Raw genomic sequence first — 14,774 nt, 5'->3', positions numbered from 1 at the left:
ACCAAAACCATGTGAGATTCCTAAAAATTTCAAATGGAATTAGCTTTATTTTATTTGGGTTTGTTTGCACTTGAAACTCTGATACTTATAGTGGGAATGTCAACCCATATTAAGAAAAAGTTTGTATGATGGAGTCCTTGAGCCAAACCCACTGAGTTTAGCATGGCTTCACTAAATAGTTAACTTTACTTGGACACTACCAATCTGGGAAATGTGCTCTAGAATAAGAAAAGAGTAGTGAATGCCATTAAGTGTTTAAACAGCCCCACCCTGCAATGTCAGATATCTCAGTGCGTTAATCATGAACACAGACAGACTCCAATGCCAGCTGTGAAAAGAGACATCCTGCCTCAGGACTAGTCACTGAAGACAAAGTCGGTAATGGATTATTGACACTGTATTGCAGTGAGAATAAGGAGAATGGAGAAACTAAAAGCAAAGTAATGTGCCTTCTATATTTCCATGTTTGACTCTGAGAATGAGAGACAGACCAGAAGAGAGGCAAATGAGATCTAGGAGTGTTTTAAGTACATAGAATTGCTACTTATTGGTCAGGTGGTTCAGTGAAGGGTTTCATTTATGTTGGTCATTTTTTTGGTAGACCTTGTTTAATGTTTTAAAATGTCTTTATTTAAGGAAGAGTCATTAATTCCACTAAGCTGTAAATAGGGGAAATGGTCACCTCTTTTAGGCATATTTTATTCTGCTTTAAAGATTTTCCCCCCTGTCTACAGTTATTTAAATATGTGAGATATTTAAGGCCAGGATGGGATCCCTTACCATGCTGGCAGTTATTCACTCAAGTAGTCCTGTTAAAGTAAGTCATGAGACTGTTTATGTAATTGCTCACTAGTGAAAGTAAGAGATCATAATCTAGTCCTTAGAGATGTCTCCTCCACTCTCACTGCTGTCAGTGATGTTAATGAGAGTTCTGTTCACAGATCAAGAGGATAATACAGAACAAGTTAATACTTAGAAAAGTGCATAAAAAGCCCAGAACTGTATTCTTCATTTGGATGCTCATATACAGCTGTGAATGGGATGACTCCTACATCCATTCCTTGATTTCAATGGGATGCATCCAAGGGCAAAGTGTGTCCTTTAATTTTTTTACTGACCAAGTAGCATGCAGCAGATCATCAGTTGGTGGAAATTGTCAAAATTCCAGCCCACCAGCTGAGCATCTGCACTTGTGTGTGATGTGGAAAGGATGCAAGTCTTTTGCTGGGAGACAGAGGTTTGGGGTTATTTTTCATACCTGATAACTAGACTTAGATGCAGTATCTGGGTTTTAGCATATTTCTTTGCTTTTACCCAGTTTAATAGCAGAACTGACTGGGATGTGAGGGACCAAATTCTGCTCTCAATTATAATGGTGTAAATCTAGAATAACTCCACTGACTTCAATAAAGTTACTTTGGATTTACACCAGTGTAAGTGTGAGCAAAATCTGGTCCAAGACATTCAGATGATTTGCCTGGCTATAGACTATTGGCTGGCTTTGTTTTATTTATGAAGAAAAGAAAGCTGTATTAAATTTGCTTGGTCTGCTTTTCTAACTGAAGCATTATAGGCAGATGTAAGTTAAAACAGGGATTGTACTAGCCTAGATGAGTTTTAGAACAACTGAGTAATTTTTTTTGAATTATGATATTAAATTTGTTTTTAAAACTGAGAGAGGCACCCAGTACTCAAGTCTGAGTCATCTCTTGCTTAATGGGACTGGTCCAAGCCCAGTGAAGTCAATGAAAATATTTCCATTGACTTCACTGAGCTGTGTATCAGGCCGCATATTAAAGAACATACAATATTAGAGTAGAGCAGATTTTGAGAGACTCTGAACTGTCTAGTAGTTTTGGGATTATTGCAGAAGAAGGTGATAGTAGTTTGTTTTCATGTATTTGACTTAATGTATTTCATGATGATGATGAACAAGTGGTAGCCGATTTATAGGAAACGATGCCTGTAGGGATCTCCATTTCATCTATCTCAAATAACTATGTGTCATAGTTCAGGGCAACTGCCCCTGTGGTCCCTCGAGGGCACCCCTGTGTTGCCTGGCTCGTCGGTGTTGAGCTGCCTTTCTCTGCAAACCTCAAGCAGTGAACTTTCTTTAGCTGTTGATAATTCATTTTCCCATTTCTCTTTGCTAGTCTTTTCCTGAAAAGACTGAGACATCTGTTTTTCTTTGTGCTTTTTCCTTCTACAGTATTTGCTTTCACTGCTGTTGGCACTTACTGCAAATCACAGTCATAGACCCCACCACTGCCACCATGTATGTCACAGTTCGGGGCAATTGCACCTGTATTCCCACCCCCTCCCTTGAGGGTCCACTCTAAGCTCCCCAGTTGTCACCTCTCTTGTGCAGACACCCACAGTTTTCTCCCTTGTGACTGGGGTTTTTCCTGGCTGCACAATTCCCTGCTTATGTAACCCACACACCTCCTGGCTGTGGTGCACTAAGCTCCAGAGGTCCCAGGTTTGATTCCGCCTGCCGATGACTGGGGTCTGTTGGTGTTACAAGTGGGGACTTGTCCTGGATTTCAACTGGGAAGTCTCTGAAGCTTAGGACATGCTTCCTCAGGTAGGGGAAGTATGTAACCCACACACCTCCTGTAATGGCACCAAGATCACATAGAGAGAGCGATTAAGGAGTCTGCTCTACAGCCTTAGCTAAGAGCCATATGGCTTTTAGCTCATGCAGTAGATGCTCATGCACTAAGCTCCAGAGGTACCAGGTTCGATTCTGCCCGCTGACGACCAGCGTCTGTCAGTCTAACACTGTGATACCCCCAGCAAGTCAGACTGTCTAAAAGGTGAGTGTCTGTACTTTGCTTTCTCTCCAGAGGCTATGAACAGCTGTAATTGCCAGCAGTTACAAGTTACCACACAGCCCTTTATAAGCAAGCACATTTATTCTTAAGGTGAAAGCATTGCAGAGAAAACATATTAAAACAATAAGAACCTGCACACCTGCTAAAAAGTTTACCAGAGATCACTTCCTATCTCCAACAAGGGCTCTGGTACAGTCAGTCCTTGAAACCCCACAAAGGGATGTTTCTGTGATTACAAGTTCATAAGAGCCTTAGCTCAGAATTAGCACACCCATGAATAGTTCAGTCTCTCTTTATAGAGCTTGGGCCTTTGATCTTGAGTCTCCGGGAACATGTAATCATGGTCCCCACTTCCGAGTGAAGCTTCAAAAGGCTGCAATTTTGCGTCACCAAAGTGGGGAATTTGCAATCACTTCCCCCTAGAGTTTCTCCAGACAAACCATTTGACATGTTTGTCCCAAAAATCCATTCTTCTTTTACATATTGTTCAGTACAGTCTTTTGAAGTTCAGAACACTTCCCAGGATTCACATCCCATTTCCCCACAAGAGAGAAGTTACATTCAATCTTGGCCCACAATAATATATAAACCATTCATTTAATTCAATGGACTTAAAACAAACTGAATTCAATAAGGTGTCCCAAAGATATTACTGGGAATTACCATATCTGTCACACTAGAAACAGACAGAGTTACTGCACTTGGTAGTTTTCTTATGAATTCCTAGAAACTTCCAAAAGGATGGAAGATGGGAATCCAGTTAAAAACATATTAGAGCCAAATACTAACATCCTTGCTCCAAGACAATGTCAACTTTGCTTGCATCAAGGCCTCAGGATCTGACCCTCAGGTTGTAACTCCTGACATGTCAGCATAATTTTATACACAAAATAATACCTAGGGGCTGCTTTATGAGTCACTATAGCAAGATGAATCAGAAGTAAAGAAGAAATCAACTTCTTTGACCAAGTTCTGCCTTCAGTTTTGCTACCAGCTGAGGGGAGACTTTGACCCTTTGAGGTTTGGGGATTCAGATGCATCCTGTCTATTTGGGATTTTATTTACATACACATTCTGGCTGTCTTGCATGGTGGTATTTTCGCTCTGCAAGCAAATGCAGATGCTGGAGATATTTGTGAGATGTTGGTCATATGTAACCAGAGCTGACCAACACATTCTGAGCCCATTTGTACCCCTGCACGTCTGGAGTAATTCCACTGAAATTTGTAGTTACTCCAGATTTACACCAATGTAGCAGACAGCAGAAGTTGGTCCAATAAAAATAAGTGATGCAATTTATGTTTAGTAATAGGCAATGACTAATCTTTCTTGAGCTTGAAATGTTAAACTTTCTAACTAAAAATTGTATAGAATTAAAACAAACAGATACAACCACTGCCATCCCTACATCTTGAAGATTGTAAGCCCTTCAGGGCAAAGATTCCCTGTATTTCACATATAGAAACAAACACAGAACAGTGGGGAGGGAGCAGGAACTTCCTAAATCCCCCTCGGCTAGTTCTGTGACCTCACCAGGAAATGTTTGGCTAACTTGGCATTAGCACTACACTGGGCAAGGTTTCAGGTTTCGTTTTGTCAACATTCAGTGAAGTGAAAAACCCCACACAAGTCTCAAGTCAGTTCTAGTTATTCAAAGGGGTAAGGAAATAGACACGGGCTATTAACACTAAACAGGGTGACCGTTTCAGGGGTCTGAAGTCTCCACATCAGTGTAAGTTACATTGTTATTTAGCTACTTACACCCACTTATACTCAGCTGACACATGACATGTAACTTGTGTAACATTTATGTCTATATTGCATTTGGCCTATTTCTTGTCTAGCAGACATTCATAGAAAGTACAAAGCTACAGTTCCTGGTGAGATCCTTAAGTGGCACAATATGATGAGTAGCAGATAATTAGGGTGAGGGAATTCTAGTTACAATGAGTGCAACAGGGAAGTTGCTGTAAAGAAGTATTAGAAGGGATCCATTGCTATCTTTCCTTGTATTGTCAATCCACATACCACTCATTGCTGTGGGAGTTTGGGATATAACAGCCTTACCGTGAAAGCTCTCAGAGGTTAGTTTTCATGCACACCTCTCATTTCCGCTAGATGGTGCTGCAGAATAGTTTTGCTGTGGGATTGTGAAAATGTAACCTGTTCCAATAGTTGATGGTTGTTACATTTGTGGTGTAATGGTTTGATGTGGTTATAGTAACCTATGCTGTTGATATTTACTCCTTTCCATTTACAAGCTTGTAGAAATGAGACAGAGTGAAATTCACCCCTGTGGAAAGGCTTGCATCACTTAAGCCCTCAACATAGGGCTTCAATAATGTGTAGCAGGCATCTGCTGCTGGCCCTCTCCACAAGAGGGAATTTCATCTGTCGAGAGCACTTTTTGTGCACACTGAGCATGAAAAAAACATGGCACAAACTGAAAGAGTGCTTTTCAGCATGAGCAGCCAGTCGTAATCACCAAATGAGTGTCCCTTGTGGACAAGTATTCATAGAGTAGGGCACCATCATTATATTCAGCACTTACTAGCACACTTGTCTCAACAGAGAGCCCAAAGGCTGAGTGAATATGGAGGTAAAAGTACTTCTGCACCCACAAACTTGGCCCCACTAGCATGAAATAGAGGCTCATTGGTGGGGTACTGTGGAGAAGCGTGCGGTGCTGCTGCCCTTGGTGTACCTATATGTAGGGAAATCTGCCTGGATCAACTTCTTATGCTGGTTTTCTTTTCCCTGTCCTGGTCTCTGCTGCTTTATTTTGAATTTTGTTTCTCTCATAAACACTTGAAGAAAAAAAATCAAACTAGTGTTTTCAGCGTTAACTTGGATTCCCTCCAACAGACAGTTAGTGACGGAATGTTACTCAAACCCACATGTTCCCAAACTGACACCTTGAACCACATGACATGTCCAAGCTGATCACAGAACCACAAGGTGGCATTTCCAGGCTCAAGCATTGGGAACACGAGCAGGGTTTAACTTGTCAGTGACTCCATTGTGAGTGGAGAAGGATTCATAATCCTGAACACCATGCTGGAGCCTGGCAATTTTCCTTATAATGACCCTGGAGCCGGAGCTCAAGTTACATGGTTCTTTGGAACTTAGCAGGGGACTTTCCCATTTATCCACTTGAAGTAAAACTGCCAAGAAGTCACATAATACTGAGAGTCTAGGTGGCTAGGCAGATTATGTTCAGAGCTGGTAGATTTCACCCACCTGTGCAGGGGTCAGAGGAACACCTATACACCGCTGAAGTCCTTTTTTTTTTCCCCTTTCAAGAAAAACCCCCAAGATTTCATTCAAAGATCAGTGTCAGTATAAAAAAGAGTTCTCTCTCTCTCTCTCTCTCTCTCTCTCTGTGTATGAATATATTTGGAAAGTTTCATGCACACTTGTCATTTTTGCACACCCGTAATCATGATGCATTTGTCACATGATGTATTTCTGTTGCAACAGGCTGTGATGCAATAAATCCCATGTTATGACTTCATTCAGGATCGAGCAGAAGGACAAGGTGGATGAGAGGGAAAAAGCCGTAACAAGCACCAAAAAAAAAAAAAAAGTGCAATAATTGTAAGATGAAAACATTGGCCAAATCAAGGACCTGATTCTCAACTGGTGTCAGTCGGGAGGGATAATTGCATTGAGTTCAGTGGAGCTACACTGATTTACATCAGCTGGGGATCTAGCCTAAATTACTTTTTCAGTTTATGTTCTCAGTTCCAATTTGACTTCTGTGTGAAAGTCACCCTTTCAGACTGGCTTTTTCAAGCCGCACTTTGTAAACGTCAAATATGAAGCCAAATACATTTTTCCTGCTAAGTCACTGTCATTGCTGCTTTCAGAGGACAAGGGACAGCATCTCTAGGGGCACTAGACTTTCTGAAATGTTTGATCTTTTCAGTGAGTTCCTTCCTGATTGTTTATTTGTTTTTATTTTGAATGAACGTAGCAGCCCTATTGGAGGCTGCCTGCTCTTACTCTGCGGACAGAACTCCTATGACAATGGCACTTTCCCACTAATGTGCCTGAACCCTGACTTGGAGGGTTGCTAGAAGATCCTAGGTTCCTTTCCATGGCCCATTCCTATCTGCACCCCACTTCAGAGGCTGCCAACCAAGGCACCTGTTGTGGTGGTGGTTTCCATGAAGTGGACACTTGTCCACTAGGAACTGGACTGAGGCCATCACACCCATTTTACCAAAGGCCACCTAACTGTCATTAGGTGGTAACAAACATCAGTCACTACTGACCTGAGCTGGGTTTGAAATGGTAATCTGCTGGAGAAAGGCAGCTCTCGATCTCATTTTTAGTTCCATAGTCCATCCAGGATCCTTGCGTACCTTTGTGGCTGTTTTTGAGGTAATGTTGAGATACAGTTCAAAATATGTCATTCAAATTATTGTAGTGAAGCTGGGCCATTTAGAATTAGAAGCTGAAGGTGTCTGTGTCTATATCCAGATCTATCACAATTGATGGTCAAAGATTCATCATACAGAGAGTTTGGAAGAATATAGAAGTAGAGGTGGAAGATGGCACAGTGCGTTAACTGTGTGGAGATGGTGCAAGCCTATTGGAGTCTTGGTTTTTTGATTGCCCATGCTGAAACTATGCAGGCAAGGGCTATGCAAATATCTTTTTATCAAATTTGCCCATATAGCTCAATGTTCTTGTCTACTATGTCCCCTCCCAACTACCTAGTCCTTTACAGCTCAGGGTTTCTGATAGCACTAATTTAACGACTCCAGAATGTCACTGTCTGCAATAATATATAACTTAACAAGCACTATTGGAAACCCTAGACTGTGGGAGAAGTGGTCAGCAAAAGCATCCCTCTCTCTGACAAAGTGGCCCGTAGAATGAAAATGTTGGAGATACCATTAAATTAGGCTTGTCCATGTTGCATCTTAAGGTGAAGAACTTTTGGATTCTGATGCACAGTGTGGCATTGTCTAAGATAGATGCTTTTAGAGTGATGTCAGTCTCAGAGCAAATGGCTGTAAAGATTGCAGATACCACATACCCTGCAGTTGATGTTAGTTTATTTTAGGAGATTTAGTGGATTTCTTCAGGGAATTATCAGAGACCAGGAAGAGAGTTGCTATGTGCATTCTTCATGACAAAAAAGTAAAATAACCCTTTCTAAAGTAAAAATTAGCATCCATTCCTCACCTCTCTGTCATGTCATCCTTTTTACTGTTTCATAATATGGTCATTTGAGCAGGGCAGGTGGGAAGCACTGTGTTTATTATTTATATTTTTGACTGTGTCACTGACTAGTTGTGTGACTATTCAGTTAGCCTCTCTGTTCCTCACTTTTGCCATCTGTAAAGAGCTGTTAATATCTACTCTTGTAAAGTACTATGAAATCCTCAGGAAAGAAGCACAATGTAAGTTGGTGTAATATGAGAACAAGGGGTCACTCAATGATTTAAAGAGAATACATATGGAACAAACTAAAGGAAATCTATCTTCATGCAGAACATGGTGAATATGTGGAATTCTGTTCACTGCTCTAGGAGATCAATGAGTCACATATTGTGGATGGATTGTTTTTTTAAAGGTCTGGGTGATTTCATGACATCATTTGTAACTGTGCATGCTGAAGAATGCTTTAGGATATAAATATAACTGTTGACATCTGGAAGGGATTTAAATCCTACCCTCACTGATGCCATTAATCCCCATTAAATCCTACCCTCACTGATGCCCATACAAGTATTTTAATGGACTTTAGTGGGAGTTGGTTAATGTCTATACACACACTGCAGAATTGCTAGGTGGATGGGTTCTTTCACTCTTTCTAAAGCATTATGTACTGGTCATTGCTGAAGGGATGATACAAGGTTGGATGAACCAATAGTCATATTTATTCAGTCCACAAATCCCATATGTGTATTTTAGGGATTGCAGTGTGGGGAAGAGGGAACTAACTCTTCAAAAATACCTTTTTGAGTTGCTGGATAAACTAGGTGGCTTGAATTATATATTGTCTGTCTTTCTTGATTTATAGGGCTAGGATATGAATTATTTTACTGTATGTTTATATACAGGAGTCACATTATTCATTTCTCCACTTATCTTTTTCATATAATATGTTATATCCTGTTTAGAGTTGCTTTATTTTTGCATCTTATTTAACCCCTTCTCCCCCCAATAAAACACACATTGAATTCCAAAAGACAATGTTTTGGTACTGATCCTTTGCAAGTAGGATCATTCAGGATTTTTCTCTTTGAACTGGTAAATGTAGCTGAGCAAAAAGTGGAATTTCCATCCTGTGGGAAATTCCAATATTTCAACATTTCTTTTTGTCCCAAATTGGATTGAAAAATTGAAAAGTTTGTGGAACAAAAAGTTCTGAAATGGACATTCCTGAATTGAAACATTTAGTTTTGGTTTGAACTGAATTGATACGATTTGCTTCGAGTCAGTTGAGGTTTGACATTAGACTGCATGTGCCTCTGGAGGTGCAATGCTTCGTAGAAATTGTCGTTTGGATGCCTCTTGCACCCATGTGCCCCTGTAAGCCGGGCTTCCTGGCTGTTCTTCATCTACAGTGGTTTTTAAACTAGTTTTGATTCCAGCCATACTGCTGACAAATATCTGAATGTCCCTGCCTCAGAACAGCTGTTGATAAATGCCATGGAAACAGAAGTGTTTGTTTGGTTCACTATCCTGTTTCCATCATTTACACAGGCTGATTCATTCTTGAGAACAGCAAATTCTTTTGCGTTTGACCCCTGCAAGGCAGGTTGTTTTTAAAAGGAGGTTGTTAGGTAGTGATTACCAATGCAGAAAGAGTCGTTAGGTGGTGATTACCAATGCAGAAAGACGTAGGTTTGGGGCTGTGGTTTTACAATGCTCATTTTATAAAGCCTTTGTTTGAACAGCTTTTTTTAGCAGTGTAGTATGGAGGTGACAGCTTTGAATAATGGCACATGGTTGTCTATGATAGAATGGGGAGATGGGAAAAGCTTCTCTCCAGAATCTTCAGGTGACCTGGAGCATTTAGGGTTTCAGTCTGCTTTGAAACTGCTCTGGGCAGCTTGCAACAATTTTTTTCCTCTTATGAGTGTTTGTATTTCCTTTCTCTGTCAGTAACTGGAAGCAGAATGGCTGCATTTCCACAAAAGAGGCTGATTTCAAGCCAAATTTAATAGGCTTCTGAGAGTTGGATAAGTTCTGGATGAAGTACCTTAACTTTTGACTGCTTATCAGCATCTAACTGCAGAACTTTCTGGTTTTCTTTCTACTTTAACTCTGACATGATTGTGGCACCAGCTATTTATCTATGCCGAGGGGAGAGAGCTCTCCCACCACACAATTAAACCACTCCAATGAGTGGCGGTAGCTGTCAGTAGGAGATGCTCTCCTGCCGACATAGTGCTATCCACACCGGTGTTCCTGTTGGTGAAACGGGGTGTTTTTTCACCCCTGACCCACAAAATTTTGCTGACAAAAGTGTTAGCATAGACAAAGCCTGAGAGATCAGGCATGCTTCCTGTGAGACTGAGCTGTGCAGGGGAGAGAGAAGGGCTCCACCAACCCAGTGGAGATGGGTGGGAGTATTTGAAAGGCACTAATTTCTCATACACTTCACTCATTACCATAGTATTGTGAACACTTTCATAATGCACAACGCCTCCTGAGCTCTGGGCAGTGTCATTTACTCCACCTTTAAATCTCTCTGCCTTAAGAACTTATGGACCTCATCACCATAGAATCTGGGAACCTCACAAACCTGAATGAATTCATTCTCACTACACCCCTGTGAAGTGGGGACATTGTATTATCCCCATTTTACAGATGGAGAACTGGGGCATGGAGAGACTAAGGCCCAGATCTTCGAAAGATATTTAGGCACCTCACTTCCTTTGATTTGAATGGGAGGGCCTGGGTCTAAGTGGTTTGCCCAAAGTCACACAGTCTGTGTGCAGCAGAGCTCAGACGAAAACACAGCTCATATCTACTGCGTCTCAGGCCAGCCACTTAACCACTAGGCCATCCTTCCTCCTAAGTCTTTGCATCCTACCTGGAAAGATTTAATAGTTGCTGCACTTAGTACAGCTATCCTGGTGCACAAGAGGGCAGGGCCCACATTTCCACCCAGATACTAGCCAATAAAGGTTCATCTACACAGGAAGTGGCAGCCCATGGCAGTAAGATTCAGTACTTGGGTCGGCAGACTCAGGATCACACTATGGCATTAAAACTAGCTGTGCAGATGTTGTGACTCAGCCTGGAGCTGGGGCTCTGAAGCTCACTCTGTGACATTCCCCAGGGTGCAAACTGGACCGTTGTGTCCACTCAGTTCTCCAACCTGGGGTGCATTTTACACTACTTTGCCATGAGAGTAACCGTTCCTGGTCTGCTCTCACACAGCCTCCTGCAGGTAATTACTCCCAGCTCTGCTGTGTGAGTGCTACTGCCAGTCACTCATAAATTACACTGCAGAGCAACACCAGCAAATTCCCAGTCCGAGACTTTCCCCTGAAATGTGTGTTTTGTACTGCCCAGCCCTTTCCGGGACAACACAAGTTCATATAAAGTCTGTCATTTTATTAATAGGAAACGATATGCACAAATCCTGTTATCTCAAATGGAGTTTCCCTAATGCTTTAATCCAAGCACACTGGTTTAGATAAAACAATGAAATAAATTTATTAACTATAGAATGATAGATTTTAAGTGATTACAAGTAATGAGGCATACAAGTCAGAATTGGTTACAAAGAAACAAAAGGTAAAAGGCAACTAAAACCTAAATTAACAAGCTAAGTGATTTCAAAGAAAAAGTTTCTCACCACATGTTCTAGCAGTCTTACTGGCTGAATTCCTTTCTGGCAGGATCCCTCCCCCAGTCCAATGACGCTTCCTTTGTCCTTCAAGTGTTGTTGATGCTGTGAGTAGAGATGAAGGGAGAGATCTTTTGGGTTATCTGTTCCCCTTTATTATAGTTCTTTTTTTCTTTGAAAATCATCTCCAGCTGAGGTTCAGGAGACAAGAAGTCTGGGGGGATAGGAATCTCCAACTGTTTCTGTGCTAAAATATACATTTCTTGCTCACAACCTTTTTCCTGCCAAAGAATAGCTGCTTAACCAGTTGATAGACCATTTGATTTTGTTGACACCTGGCCGAGGTGTCAGTTTGCCTTTTCTCTTTGAGGAACTGGTTTGTGCCTGCTTTTCTAAACTTGGAACGTGTCTCAGTAACGTTATACAGTAGAATATTATAACTTTAGATACAATGTTGCCACACATTTTACTGGGACAATAATGACCAGCAAATTATGAGTTTTCAAACGATACCTCACAAGGCATACTTTGTACAAAATTTATCATAGTCTTTTAAAAGGGGTGAACATAAGGCTACAGACTGTCACATGCCCTCTCCTACCCCCCCAGGCTTCAGAGCCAGGAGTCCAGTCTGAGCTGCAACATCTACACAACTATTTTTAGTGCAGCAGCACAGGCCCGAGTCCATCAACCTGGGCTCTGAGCCTCACTGCTGCTCCCAATGTAGACATGCCCTAACATGACACCACCCAGGTGCCCGATGCAAGCCTGCAGCTCAGGCTGTGTCTTCACTGACACAAGGGTGGGTTTTTTACAGCAAGGTAACAAACGCCCAATAGTTATCTTGCTGTAAAATCCTAAATGGAGACAAGGCCCTTGCAGGTAGCTAGGTGTGGTCAGCACTACACTCTTATCTGTGGCTGATCTTGCCACGTTTACCTCACAGTAAAACTAGCGTGCCTTGTCTCCATTGTGCTTTTATGGCTGGATAATGAATTCACATTAGTTATTCCCTGGTAAAAAAAAAACCTTTTCCCCCTGAGTGAAGACATAGCCTCAGACAGAGACAGTGCCGCAGCCATAGCCTCAGTTGCACCTCATTCCCCGCTCCGGCACTCTCCAATTCCGAGACCAGAATATGCCGGCTCCATGCATGGCTGGGCTGTGGTTGGAATGGTTCCCTACTCGCTCTCCCCTTATAACTCATCTCTTCAGGAGAAGATTGCAGTTAGATCTTCAGGTAGGGACTAATGTTATTCTTAATAAGTGAAGAATATACTAGCATTAACCAACCCTCTCCTATCCTGGCCTCCCAGAATAAAACACATGAATTCACACCATAGACTTTAGATTGGGGTTCTCAAACTGGGGCTCGGGACCCCTCAGGGGGTCGCAAGGTTATTACATGGGGGGTCACGAACTGTCAGCCTCCACCCCAAACCCCGCTTTGCATCCAGCATTTATAATGGTGTTAAATATATAAAAAAGTGTTTTTAATTTATAAGGGGGATCGCACTCAGAGGTTTGCTATGTGAAAGGCGTAACCAGTACAAAAGATTGAGAACTACTGCTTTAGATACTGAAGCTGCAGACAGAAATTCCTGTGCATTTTACATGCACTACATTAGACAGAGGAAGAGATAGAGGGAAGATGTGATACAGACCAGTGTGCTTCAGTTTGAGCAATAGTTTCAGATTAAGTCTATATTGGCTCATTGTTTCCTTGTGCTCCCCCCTCTGCCTCTCTCTATACACTTAGATTGTAAGATTTTGGGGGCAGGGACTGTCTTTTTGTTCTGTTTGTACAGTGTATGGCACAATGGGGCCCTGGTTTGTATAGCGGCTCCTAGACACTAACACAATGCAAGTAATAATAATAATTAAAAGTAATGTCATATGAAAGTAAAACTAAAGGCACCATCTGAGATTGGGGCCCTATTGTTCTAGACACTGTACAAACACAGAACAAAGAGCTCACACTCTAAATAGACGGGACAAAGGGTGGGAGGCACAGAGAAGTGAACTGACTTGCCCAGTGCCAGCCAGCAGATCAGTGGCAGAGCCAGGACTAGAACTCAGGTCTCCTTAGTCCCAGCCCAGTCCCCTGTGCAATGCAATGTTTTACTCTGATCATAAAACACACATGACTAGTAAAACAATTGTAAAAAGAGCTAGGTCCATCTTGTCCTCTTGCGATCAGGTGAACATTGCTTGGGGTAGCACTCAGCCAAGGTTCCACTGGGTGGGAAATTTAATGCAGTTCTTCACTTTCACAAAGGATTTATTTTGCTTTTCCAAATTCAACACGTGTTGCATTGAAGCATCCAGCAGTTCAAGACACTTCTAAAAATCAATGTGCTGTAAGAGTGGCGTTCATACTGATGCAGCCTTTCCCCTGCTCCCAACCAGACCCTGTCATCGTCAGCAGATCTTGGCTCTGCAACAAGCTGATTGCTAAATTAAAAAAAACAAAAATCACCAACGCTGCTGTAAGTATTTTGTATGTGTGTCTCATATGCTTTAGATGACTTAGTTAGGCATGGATGCTCGCAGTGCCTGAGTCTCCCTTGTCTCTGCCCCCAGTCAGCTCTGCAGTATGATTTATAAAGGTCAGTCTGCTCAGCTTCCTTAGAGGGCCTATTTAAAAAATATTAAATGATGATCCAGCATATCTTTGCGGCGCTTTCCACTCAGACTGTTAGCTGGATGCCTCTACTCTGATTACAAAACAGATTATTTCTCTCCCTCCATATGATCTCGTTTTTAGGGCTTGACCCTCATCTACTGCCAGTTAGTGTCACTCCATTAAAGTGTATTGAAATATACCATTTATACCAGCTGAAAATGTGGCCCATTTAAGGTTCTCATTTATTTACCAAGTGTCACTTACCCTCTGTTAACATAGTTTTAGTGCTTTCAAGAGACCTGGGAGAAGCTGTGTGTGAAGGTTCCGTTCCTCTGACATAATGAGAATGAACTAGACAAGATGGGTGAGGTATGAACTCAAATGAACTCCAACAGAAAAAGATGAAAGATAAAAACACCCTCTCACTCGTGGATGAACACTTTTCACAAAGCAATCACTCCTCATCTGTCCTCATCCTCAAAGGAGACCTGCA

General features: G+C 41.8%; 1 protein-coding gene across 1 annotated transcript in view; it reads left to right on the top strand.

The window, feature by feature from the left end:
- The first annotated feature begins 400 nt into the window (after positions 1-400).
- Positions 401-14,774, top strand: part of FER1L6 (fer-1 like family member 6) — a 141,356-nt gene continuing 126,982 nt past the window's right edge. Inside the window, exon 1 of the mRNA XM_074943883.1 lies at positions 401-440. Coding sequence (XP_074799984.1) covers positions 421-440 — 20 coding nt within the window. The 5' untranslated portion in view covers positions 401-420. The remainder of the gene's footprint in view (positions 441-14,774) is intronic.

Source organism: Natator depressus, chromosome 2, assembly GCF_965152275.1.
Source record: "Natator depressus isolate rNatDep1 chromosome 2, rNatDep2.hap1, whole genome shotgun sequence".
Classification (NCBI taxonomy): Eukaryota; Metazoa; Chordata; order Testudines; family Cheloniidae; genus Natator; species Natator depressus.
The sequence above is the reverse complement of the archived record's forward strand: the minus strand, read 5'-3'. Positions and strand labels throughout refer to the sequence as shown.